Source organism: Lagopus leucura, unplaced genomic scaffold, assembly GCF_019238085.1.
Source record: "Lagopus leucura isolate 7727_CA_CO unplaced genomic scaffold, USGS_WTPT01 Super-Scaffold_806, whole genome shotgun sequence".
In the NCBI taxonomy this organism is placed as follows: domain Eukaryota; kingdom Metazoa; phylum Chordata; class Aves; order Galliformes; family Phasianidae; genus Lagopus; species Lagopus leucura.
Genome location: NW_024962260.1, coordinates 7,821,395 through 7,834,296, shown reverse-complemented (window position 1 = coordinate 7,834,296; position 12,902 = coordinate 7,821,395). Strand labels below are relative to the sequence as shown.

At 48.5% G+C, this 12,902-nt stretch overlaps 1 protein-coding gene across 15 annotated transcripts in view; it reads right to left on the bottom strand.

Annotated features, from left to right (window-relative positions):
* Positions 1-12,856, bottom strand: part of FBRSL1 (fibrosin like 1) — a 416,097-nt gene extending 403,241 nt beyond the window's left edge. For 9 of the 15 annotated variants that reach the window (XM_042865413.1, XM_042865420.1, XM_042865407.1 and 6 more), the window contains exon 1: positions 12,481-12,855. In XM_042865413.1, the coding sequence (XP_042721347.1) occupies positions 12,481-12,774 (294 nt within the window). In that variant the 5' untranslated portion in view covers positions 12,775-12,855. Of the gene's footprint in view, positions 1-12,480 lie in introns of all 15 variants that reach the window. The other 6 variants (XM_042865409.1, XM_042865418.1, XM_042865423.1 and 3 more) reach the window with 2 other exon arrangements.
* Positions 12,857-12,902: the final 46 nt, after the last annotated feature.

The following is a 12,902-nucleotide window of genomic DNA, read 5'->3' as shown; positions in this document are numbered from 1 at the left end:
AGGGGGTCACAGGTCTAACACCAAAGCACGGTCTTGGCAGCTCTGATTACACATTACACATGCAGCTATAACAGAGAACACGATTTCCCATCCTGCACAGAATCTGCTTTAAGCACACAGGCAGCACTTGCATTCCTGATTGAGCCGTAAGCTATTGCCTGTCAGCTAATAAACAGAAAGCCGTGCTGTGGGCCTGCCTACCCGCCCAGGGCACCGCAGAGCAGGGCTGTACAGAGCCTCACACTCGGCTGCTGAGGCTTCAAGGATGCCATGCCAACAAGCTTTCTATTAAACACTTCAACAACGCAGCAAAGTTCAAGCCTTCAATGTTTTCCTTTCTAGGCACAGAGAAAACGGATCAGTTGCTAGCAGTGAATTGCTTCCCTATGCTTCGGGCATTCCCATCTGTATCTTCATTTATATCTAGACCATTTGTATTCAACCCGCTAGTTTCACATTCTTGCTGCTCTCCTTAACAGAGGCAAAAAGGCAGCGGTGAGCCCACACCACCAAAACCTGAGACTGCCAAGGACAGCTCACAGCTCCCTGCACCCAAGCTCCAAGCACGTCCCACCAGTGAGCTGGGGCCCAGGCCAGCCATCCCCTGCACGTGGGCTGCAGCCCGGCCCAGCAGCTCTCTCCCATGCCAGGTGCCTTCTGATCTCCTTTCCTTGGGCCTCCTGATGAATCTGTATGCGCCGCTGAAGATGAGATTTGGCATGTGTGCTCTGATTTAAAACCCCTCTGCCCACATGTGCTAATCCCCTGTGGCAACTCACTATGCCACACATGACCTCCAGTGCCATGATTTGACAAGGTCAATGACTACTGTGCCACATAGGTTACATGTGCTCACTGAAGTTTCTGATGTGCACACAAGAGGGTTCCTCCCTTTCTGTTAATACAATTAAATGCTTTTTATTTAGAAATTTGCACAATTCCTGTGCAATTTTCTCACCCTCCCCACACAACCAGCCTCCATTAAAACCATTTTCTGCAGCAGAGTCATCTTTTGGCTGGGCTCAAACACTGATCTTATCCTCCCAACACTTTCTTCAATCCCTCTGTGGGATTACAGCAAGGAAAAGTGACACTGATGAGGAGAGCTGCTTCTTCCCCCACTCTCTGGATTTAATATTCAGAATGCACTTCTTCATACAGCACAAGCACCAGAAACAAGTTGAGGAAGAAAGAAAGGAGAAGAAAAGAAGGCTGAAGAGAAAGAATTCTTGTGTAAACTGAGCTGTAAAAGCCATGCACAGACTGAACTAGTTTTAACCTTCTGCCATCAACAGGGTTAGAGACCTCTTTCACTTGAAGCACCTGGCAAAGCACAAACAAGAGACTCCTCCCCACCATATTGAAATTAATCACTAAAAGCAAGGTGGAAGGAAACCAGGCTTTCAGAGCAATTGAATTGCTCTGAACTTTCTTTCTTCCTAGTAACCCGCTCCCATCGGAATGTCCCATCCCAACCCACATCTGGCCACCTCAACCCAACTCCACAGGCTGAACTGAGAGCAGCACAGAAAGCACCAGCGCAGCATCGTCACCATTCTACACTGCCCAGCCCTGTCCGTGTCACCACCCAGGTGACCCAAACCGTGGGGTGAACCTGGCCACAGCCCCACTGCAGAGGCTCAAGCCAGAACAGCAGAGTAATTTCTTTCATCCTCTCCCCCTGTGCCAGCCTAAATACTGGTGCTGGCACACAGGAGGCAACAGGACCAGGCAGGGGAGGACCGTCCCCTGCAGCAAAGGCAGACAGCAATGTCAGATCACAGCCACTGCTGTGCCTCCCTGCCACTGCGCGGTGGGAATTCCCAGGCAGCACGGACACCCAACAGGGCAGCTCTGCACAAGGCTACCTGCCAACAGCACGGGGACAGAGCCATGGAACAAAAGGGAAAATAAGGTCAAAGCAACAACAAAAAAGAAAACACGAAATGAGAAGCAGCCGAGATGAGAGAGATGACAGATACAGACGCAGACGTGAAAACCCCAACAGGCTGCTCGTTAGCGCTGAAGTCGAGCACATGGAAAATGAGAAGAATTTACTTCTTCCTCAGCCGGAATGTTTGCATAATTGTCACTTTCAATTTTACATAATTCCTTTTTCTGCACATTTGTTTCATGTCTAGGCCACCGTGCATGAAATAAATCCCTGTACTGGAGCACGGCCTGTCTGCACAACGCACAGCACTGAGGAGCTCGGGTTTCCCATTTATTCCCCTATTACGTTCCAAGCAGGTGTGAACAATGCTTTATCGGCCCTAAAACAGAATCAGCCACACAGCTATCTGCCCAGCTGGGACATGTTTGCCTAGGCAGATTTTTCTCAAACCATAAAGCAAAGTGACTAATTACTTCAGCATTAGTCAGATGCCATTTTCCCCTTCGCTCCAAAGGGCACAGTGAACCCGGGATAAGCGCTGCACCAACAGGTAACAGCCTGAACCTGTAAGGTGTTTGTTTTTATTCAAAATCACATGCATCACTTTGGGTATAGGTTCAATTTTCTTTGTATTTAGTGCTGACGCCCTGGTGTCCTGTTATAAAAGCTGCATTACAAACCCAGATACAGAAATATCAACCCTAATTAGGTCTTTTAGAAACACATTTTTATAACATTTTAGAGAAAAATCTACATCAAAAAGTGGGGGCAAAGGATGAACATTCAATGTTAAGAGGAGCAGCACTAAGTAACCAGGCACTCCATCTCATTCCTTAATTAATGAGAGACAAACCATTTCCGTGGCCATGATCTAAAGGAAATACAACACTGTCTTTATTCAGGCTAAATAAAACAGAAAACAAAGATTAAACGCTGTTAAACACAGATGATATTTGAAGTTCATTCAGCTTTAAAACTTGACAACACATTATCAGAGGAACTAGATAGTCTAAAAAAATATATATATATCTGTACATCAGTGCACTTTAACTTACAATTCAGCTGTAACCCAAACTGGCCTGGAAAGTACCTGTATCCCCCAGAAGATACAGCTGTTGCTAGCTGGCAGCCACCTGGGAAGCATGAGCTATAAGATGTCAATTCGCTGATCAGGAAGATGTCCGACCATTTCTCTTCCCTTCACCAGCTCACGAACATGTTGCAAGACAGCTGCACTGGCTCTTTTCAACATGCCTCCATCACCAGGAAGACACAGCCAGCTGCATGCCCAGCCCAGGGGCAGTGCCAGCCAGGCTGCCATCAGCAGAGCAGCCTCACACCACAGCTGACCCTTCCCAGCCCCAAAATACAGGCAGAGATGCTCCAGTACAGCTGCTAAAACACACCACACTATCTCTTCCCCCAGGCTTGTATTCTTATTGGCATGCTTTTTGTGTCTCGGTTTGTGCTGTAGGCACAGACTCATTATTCCTACAGTATTCAGCTGAGACCGAGTGAAGAATCACATTTTGCTTATGTTCTCAACCTCGCAAAGGTACTACTTTGAAAAACACCAGTGACTTCAGCTGCTAAACATTTATAAACAGGGAACGGGAATTTTAACATACACACGCACAGAGGGAGGGAGATGTAAAAGAACAAAAAGAATTCATGTATCGCTTGAGACAAAAATCTATTCCTCCATCTCAGCACTTGTTCCTTTTCTCCCAGGCAAGTGCACTGAAACAGTGAAAATTCACTTGCTGTAACGAGCAGAAAATCAGAATTACATAAAAATCAAAGTGCAAATAAAAAAAAAAGACAATGCTGGAAAGGTACATTTGCTTGCAAGATGCGTTCCAGGAGAAGCTGCTCACTCACTAGCCCCGACACCAGAGCAACACAGTGCTCAAAACAAACAACTCCAAGGAAGCCCTTAGAGCCCACAGCACAGGGGAGGCAGCCGGAGGGCTGCAGCATGGAGCCCAGCACCTGCAGCCCTGCGCACAGAGGTGCCAGCCCTCAGCCCCCCCTCCCAGGTGGGAATCCATGCTCAGCCACGCCAGCACCATCGCTGCGCTCCTCTGGGCACTGCGTGGGTGAGGCTAAGAACCCTAAGATGTATTCTCTGAAAACAGCTGCCTTCCCTCCCCCTGCAACTTCAGAAATAATTCCTGGGAAGCATTTATGAAAACAAACTACCCATAGATGTTTAATCTGAGCTCATGATCTGGGAACTTACTTTACACATAGGCCCTTGTTGCACCAGATCACAACCTCTCCTTTGGAAATGGCACATTCTATACCTGCCAAAACACAGGCTCGTTTCTTAGAACTGAAGGTCTGGTGCTAACATAAGGCTTTAGAAAACCTCATCTCCAGCAGCTGCTGAAAAGATCACCTTCCCCACAAACAGACCCAGTGACAAGGACCTCAGGGCCCTGCTTGTGCCCTCAGGGTCAGCACCCACCAGGGCAATGGTAATCAGGCTGGAGTGGGTTTATCAGCACGTTCGATGTAATCAGCAGCATTACCACACACCCATTATAATGAATGTACAGACATCTGTGCAGTGTGATGGACGAGCTGATAGCAGGCACGTTATAGAATCCATCTGGTTGGAAAACCATTGTCATTTTCAGCTAAAAATCACATTAGCAAGCTTACATCACAACTTGGTGCTATTTAGCTTCAGACTGGATTCCCAGAGCAAATGCTATTCTTTTTCCTGTAGAGAATCTTGCAAAATATTCAATAATGCAACATTAATAGCAGCATGATTTTTTTTCCCCTTTTTAATGCACCAAATGCTTTGGTGCTTCTAAGAAAAAAAGGAAGGAGATTTTTGCCTATCTTGCAAGAAAACCTCTCTTAAGATATGGGTCTGTTCTGCATCAGGAGAGTTCCCTTGTAACCACATGAGCGAGTGCTTCTGTGAGAAGCAAGTCTATAAATCCAGGGCACCGGTAAGGAAAAGCTGAAGGCTGGGAGAGCTTCGGCTCTTCAACTCCAGACCTGTGCTTCAGGGGTAACTGAAGCTCGGGAAAATCTAGCGCTGAGTCTCCACGCACCAAGGGCTGAAGGTGAGCCAAGGGCTGCCCAGGGCAGGGGACAGCACAGCCATGGCTCTGAGCACCTCAGGGGCAGGACCTGCCCAAACTCCAACAGGAAGCCCGTGGTCGAGTCAGAAAGAAAACCCCATTATCTCGCCTTCCGGTCCCCTCTGCTAACCGCCAGACCACAGAACACTTTTATTGTAGGATAACGTTACAACAAATAGCTATTTTCTGTTAGCAGAAAACCCACTCTGTAGTTTTACTTTTAACATTCATTTATACTCTGACTCCATAGGAATGCAAGCCAGTCCTGTGACACAGCATAAACAACATCTCCCTCCTTTCCATGCCCCAGTTTTATTAAGTAATCCCCATAAAAGCAATTACCGAGCTTTACACTGAAAAATAACCAGGAAAAAAAAAAGACAGCAAATTCTGTGTATCTTCATTTGCATATGGATTCCCTCCCTCCCCCTGTCTAAGGTTTTTGCCATGAGGTCTTTTATGTCTCTTACAATAATCATATAATTATATGATTCCTAAAGTACATGCTGGCAACACTTCAGGGGATTTTAGTCATTACAGGTGACAAGACTTCTCCCTGTCTAATGCTTGCTCAAATTTCCTTCCACTCCATTCAGACGAGACGAAGAACTGAGCGACAGCCACCAGTCTCAGATGGGTTTTGGGGTCTCTTCCCTCTCCACAACGGACCCAGGCAGCCAGATAGAAATAAACTGCAATGAACTCCAACTGGAAAGAAGCATTTTTTCAATTAAGTGGCCCATCATTTTTCCCAGGCACTACATCCAACTATTTTAATGGCTTTCATATTTTTTTCTTTAATTTTACAATCTGAAAGAAATGCCAAGGTTCCAAAGACCAAGAATGCTGCAATTCCATTTCTTCCATTGGTTGCAAGTTATTAACAAGCTGTCAAAACACCATAATCATTTTATATAAGTTTGGCTGATTCCATAAACATCTCCTAGCTGCACAGAACCCTGATTCCTGCTCCCCCTATGTGCAGCATGTACTGGGCTGGAGGGAATAAAGCGGCTGCACGTCCTCAGACAGCAGCACACAAGACATTTATGAGCACAAAAACATCAACAGCAACAGTATATTTATTAGCTGATGCACTTGGCAACACTGTAAGGTCCAACAAGACACTGCTTGCCCTAAAATTCTTCTTTTTTTTTTTTTAGCTCTTCAGTAGATAGAAGAGTTACCAGTGAGCAAACTACAGTCCCACTGTCCAACAGGAGGGGGTCAGGATGTGACCTGGCTGTCCAGCAGTGTTCCAGCCAGAAGCCTCAAACCCAAGCTGTGCTGTATGCTTCCTCCAGCCCAAGCACATCCTCACCAAGCAGAGCCCAGACCAGGGAACTGGCTTCAGAGCAAATCAATCTACATCGAAGTGTGAAACAAGAAAGAAAACACTGAACAACTACAGGTGTTGCTACAGACCTAGAACGAACATCTGTTGTAAGCGAAAATTATACAGTGATACTCAACAGCAAACACCACAAGTACTGCATTTAGATGATAGGCAAAAGTGCAGCACAGAGACATTCACAAACATGCACTCCTCATAGCACACCCAGAAGAAAGCACCAACACCATCCTGCTCCGTCAGCAGTTCCCCAGGCCCAGTGACAGAGCCCAAGAGCCCCTGCAATAGAGCATTTCACTTCCAACTGCCACATCCATGTGGCACAGCTATACATAGGCAGCACAAGATTAAAAAAGCTTTGCTCTGAGCACAAAGGAGAAAGAGGAACGGTGCCATAAGCCCATGTTTTGCAGCCAGCAGCGCAGGGAAATCATTTTGATCCCTTCAATCCCCTTATCCATGCCAACCACTGACCTTGCAGATGCAACTTTTGTTCAAGTTTAGTCTCTTTTTGGCTCGAAGCAAGACAGTGCTACAAAGGAAATGCTCTCTGTTCATCCTGGAGCACCAAGTGCTATACACAGAGCTGCCTCAATGCCAGCTTTCACCTGATATGTCTGAACTTTAGATCCAGAACAGTAAAGTTACAGACTGAGGCAGGCTGTCCTCATGGCAGGGCGCTCCCCATCCCTGGTGGCTCCAAAGGGCTCACCCCTCTCCTCTGTTTCACACCTATCAGGTCAATAACACAAAGATTGGCTCTCCTTTCAGCATCTCAACAGCATTCTTAAAATTTCATTAGCTTTGGAGGAGGCCGGTTTTCAAAGAGAGGGAACAGAGCTCGTAAAATTGCATTCAGAGCTTGCAAGCAACATGACTGGAGCAAAGCTCCCATGGTGCTGGAACACAGCAAAGCCAGAAGATATTTAAATGGCAAGAGCCACTTCACCTACATAAAACTCTTTTATACCTTTACGGTGATAAACTGGAGGCATTAAAGTGCAGTGAATTGGAAATTGTTCTCACTTACAGCAGGATGTTCACATACAACTGATACTGAGGTGCAAGTCCTCCACACTGTATTTCAAAACTTTATTTTAAAAGAAAAAAAAAATTACTGCATGGGGCAGGACGGGCTGCTTTGAGATGCTGTTTGCTTCCAGAGCTTCCTGCAGTGCTGCAGGCACAGAGTGACCTGCAGACCTTCACTCAGTTAGGATCCGTGCAGGTGAAGGGAAGCAGCCTGCAGTGCCAGACAGCTCAGCTCTGCACAACCAGGAAACAAGAGAGCAGGAGGATATCAGAATGAAACCACCACCCCAAAGCTCACAGTCGCAGGAAGCAGTGCGAGCACCGTGGGTACCGCTGTGTGAGTGTGGCTCTGCAGCCCAGGCACTGCATCTCCATCACTTGGTGCATTTTTAAAGAGCTACAGTAGAGCGATCCATCAGCCAAGCAAGCAGGAATCTGAGAGAAACAGCGCAGCGCCCAGCTCGCCCCATCCCTCCCAGCTCCCTTGCACTGTTATTTTCCCAGAAAGAAACACTGTAATACTCAGCCCCATTCTGCGAAATAATTGAGGCAAAACATAAAAAGTGCACGTCCTTGACATACTGGGAGGACAAAGAAGATCTCGCTTTCCATTAGACAAGCAGCCAAGCACACTGCTACACACAACACTAACTTGGGTCCAGTACCACCTACTATTTGGATTAAGTGGAACACTAGCTACACTAGGGCCCTTTTATCCAAAAATCCTGCCCGTGTAATATATAATACCCTGTTTTTTTACATGTTATTATTATTAAGGATGATGAGACACTGCAGCAAGCTCCATCCCACCTTTCACCCCAGCTTTCAGCCCACTGAAGAAAGGCTGAGCTTTGAAAGGCCTGAGCATCCCACAGCCCGTCCTGGGCTGAGCACACCACTTCCTCCCCATGACACTGCAGCTATGCTCAATGGCACTGCTGCTGCTGATGGCATGCTGGAGAGCTGGGCGAGCAGGCACTGGCCTTGGCAGGGCTGAGCTTACAGCTCCTGTGCAAGTGACCCCACACCAGGTGACAATGCCACCAGCTGACCCAACCTGCACGCTACCGTACCCAGCAAGGCTCACTAGTGGGGCAAAGCACTCCAACGAGAGCCAGACCCCCGCCCAGCACCGCATCACCTCACAGCACGGTGCAGGCACCCAGATATCTCTGCTCAGGGCTAAGCAGGCACCCTGGCATCCCAGAGCCATCCTGTTTTAGAACCATAGAATGGGTTGAGTCAGAAGGGACCTCAAAGATCATCTCAACCTCTCGCACCTTGATAGCGACAAAAACACACCGAGTACCTGCTTCAGACTGAAAACCAACAGCGATGAGAGCAATTGGCAATTAAGTAGAAGGAAAATAAACGCTTAAGCCTAGGAGCTTGTTTCAAACTTCAGATTAGCCATGGAAAAGCTACACTGTGAAATACAGGGAGATCCAATGAACCAGAAGCTGCACAGCCAGGCCAGCAGAGCCAGCACAGACCGCTGGAGCAGGAAGCTGCAGTTACATGCACTGCTTTTCTTATCAGTGGGAGATCAGAGCACCAGCACACACAAGAGCAGCCTTATCAGAACAGCAGCTGAAGAACCCAAGGACGCTGTCTAGAACCTGCTGGCACCGTGTGGGCTCCCTGAACCCTGTGACACCAACAGCAGAGCAGTCACTGGGGGGGAGTCGCCGTGCTCAGCCCCTGGAGTCAGGAGCCAGAGGGAACCAGCACCCCACGGTGGGCACAGGGTCAATATCTGTCTGCTCCAGTCAGGGACCTGCTGCTGTCCAATGCCTGCCTGCACGTGGGTCCTCCAGGAGATGCTATAAATAGGTTAAACATTCCTTTAAAACAAGAAATACGCACAGCTCTTACACACACACACACACCCAGAAAGTTAAAATTTCCACACAGTGTTCCAAAGCCTTGCTGGAATTTGTAAAATTGATAAACAAAAGCCAAAAGGAAAACACAACCCCTCATCTTTATGACTACTTTGGGAGAACAATTGCTCTCCAAGATCGCATTCATTAACATGCTGATGAAGTTCCCTTTTAGGGCTGTTTTTTGTACTTGAAAGGAACAGCGATGATCAGAGAGCCCTCAGCCACCACTCACTCATTTCACTTCTCTCACTCTGATTCACCAATCACCTCCACGAATAATGAGCAGCTTCATCTGAACATAACAAGCCATACTCGCTCCCCTCCGTCCCATTCATTTCGGGAGGTGCCCAAAAATCCCCCATCCATCTCCTGGGCTGCAGCTCGCTGTGATGACCAGCACTGGGCAAACCCAATGTCCTGGCTTTTAGCCCCAGCACCGTGCCCAAGGGAGATGAGCACCATGCACATGTACCAGTGGGGCACAGCCTGAAAGGGAGTCACATTTATCACAGAAGGTTCAGGGGAAGGAAGTGAAAAGAGAAGCCTCCTCTTCCTAGGCTCTGTCCATGGACTCTGCTTGTTTTTCCTTCAAATAAATAAATACATGTCAAATCTGCCTTTACCTGATGGGGATAAAGCCAGGGAGATGTAGGTCGAACCACAGGTGGGTATCACAGAAGCAAGATGCCATATTTTCAGATGAAAACTGCCACACCGGTGAAATGAGATACCCCAAATGCCTGGAATTCACACCAAAGAGCTACAAGAGGCTTCACAAAGCACTCATCCTAACTGCCCCCATCACCAGGTCAGTGCGCAGGAGCCACAGAGCACCCTGTGCTTACAGGAACACCACTGCTGAGGATTTTCTGAAGTGGGCAAGGGGAATTCACAGCATTTTGAGATAAAAACAAACAAAAAAACCCTTACGTCTTCCCAACACTTCTGTCATAAAATTCTGCCTAAGCACTCAGATTTAATTTCCAGGGGGAAACCCAAAGCCGTGCCAGCACAGGTCACCTCACCATCTAGTGACAAACACACCTAGAGGAAGAACGCAAAGAGGGACCGCAACACGCTATCACAGACACAACAAAGGTTCTGTTTAGGATTAGAAATCAAACAAAGCAGACTTTGGTACTCCAGTATGGCCCTCGATCCATGCACTCACTTATATCCTTTCTCCCTCTCCACCGACACGGAGGGTTTCAATTCTCACTTATTTTCAAAATCTCATCAGAGCGGATTTTAAGTACTCCAACAAAAAACATGTATATGAACACAGACTGAAAGGCTGATCTCCTCCAAACCAGAAGAAAACCACCTGTTGCAGCCAAGCACACCACAGCACCAGTGCCACAGCACAAAGTGACCCCGCAGCACCAGCCAACCACACGGGCACACGCTGCCGACCAGCAGTCGTGCCTCAACAACCCCCTTCACCTGCTGCTCTGCTGGGCAGCACCCATGGACAAGTTGAAATCCACACCACACTGAGCGGTTTCCTCTTTTTTGTGTGTCACTGCCATTTATGAATCAGACACGGACATCAGAGCGCTGGGAGCATCTCCTGGCCCCATACCTGCAGGAAACACTCCTCCAGAGGAACCCGCTACCCTGAGGCGCTGGAGCATGCACGCACCCCTGCATGCAAGGGAATAATAGGAATCCATTTATTTCAGCTGCTAGCGTATAACATTTCAGAGAGGACCGCTCAAAAAGATCTGTATATCATTTTACTGAAGGACAAAACAACACAGTGCTCCCACAGACAGCTGTCCACAGGGGTGAACAAAGTTTAAGGTCACCTCCCAGCCCCTTATCGAGGTTCCAGCCCCGTCGATGCAATAACAGGGCGCATGCCATTGAAAAAGCACCGAGTTTTCCCTCCAGCTCTACAGGGACCACACTGCTCTCATCTGAATTCTATTTCCTGATAATGTGCTCATTGTGGGGGAAAATTTCTGCAAGATGAACGTTACTTTCTGCACTGACAGCTCGGTGGAGGCTGGGGGCTCTAATTGGACCTCTCTGCTGTTGGGGATTTGGCTAAGAGCACACCCATGAAAAAAAAATAACAATAATACAGTTTTGTGGCATGTTTTAGGCACACAAGCAGATCCCCAGTTTGTTATCAGCTATGTTAGACAAAATACTGGCCTTCCTGCCAGGACAACACCCCACGAGTGACAACGTGAAGGCCAACCACCAGCACAGCACACACACCTGGTGCTGCTCAGGGACCGCTCAGCTCCACTCAGCACTGGGGCGAAGGGAGTGCGGGCCCCCCAGGATCTGCCCCCAACACTGGGGCTGAGGTTTCCCATGCAGGACAGCACAGAGGTGACACACAGATGGGATCCTGAAGTGAAGCAGCACAGCTCCCACTGCAACGTTGGGATCGTCCAGCAGTCCGTGCAACACCCTTCATCAACACACAGCAACAGGACACCTGCAGCACCCCAAGCTCTCCCTCATGTGTGTCAGAGAGAGCAGACGGAGACACGGGGTGCTCTTGAGATCCACATCCCAGGGCTCCCCAAGCACCCCAATGGTTGCACACAAACAGAGCAAAAACCAAAAGCCAAAGCTGTAGTTTGTCAATGCCCCTCTGAAAACATTGGATTTCCTGCTCTGCTCGACTCAGCCCAGACAAGGCAGGCAGTATTTGCTCAGCAAATATTGTTTGTAATAAGTTAGACAAGCAATATTTTTTGCCAGCCTATTAACACCAGAAAAATATGTACAGTCAACAAGAGATGAAGAATTTGTTCAATTACTTCAAAAATGGGAATTACAGCCGAGGGATTATTATCCATTTAAACATCTCTTTTCCACAAAATGTCAAACGCTGGCCATTTGCTAACCATCTCGGGATCAAGTCACATTTTGGCACGGGGCAAACACAAACTCTGAGAGCCGGGGGGGGCCCGCGCCATGGGACCACCCCAGCACCGCCGCAGCCCTCCTATCCTGAGAGAGGGCAAGCAGGGGGCACCGCCTGCAGCAAGCTGCCCCCCCCAGCAAACATGGGGATTAACACACATAAACGGGCACTGACAACATTCAGCATTCTGAAAGCACAATGCTTTTTTTTTTTTTTTCCCCCCCCAAAATTTTATTATTTTTTTTCCTCCCACCCCCTCCTACAGATGAAGGGAAGAAACGCTCCTTCCCACCTCCCCCTCCCCCCCACACCGCCCTTTCGGCTCTTACCTCCAGCGCTTCCAGCGTGTTGAAGCTGGCTATGGCAAAGCCATCGATCAGGTCCTCTTCCTGGGAGCTGGACTCGCGGCGGCGGCGGCGCGGGGGCCGCGCGGTGCGGGCGGCGGGCGGGGGGCCGCGCGGGGCCGTGCAGTTCTGGGCGCCGTTCTCCTTGCCGGGGCTCGGCTCCTTCTCGGAGCCCGACGAGGGGCTCTGGTTGCGGGGGTCGCGGGCCGCCGCCTCCCGCCGCCGCACGCGGTCCCGCTGCGACCTCGACCTCCGGCTCTGCCGGATTTTCCCATCCATTTCCGAAGAGGAGGCAAAGCAAAAATAAAATAATAAAAATATATATTTAAAAAAAAAAAAAAAAAGGAAAAATAAAAGATGAGAAGGCCGGGCGCGGGGAGGTGGGGGTGGGGGGTGCGGGGGGGGGG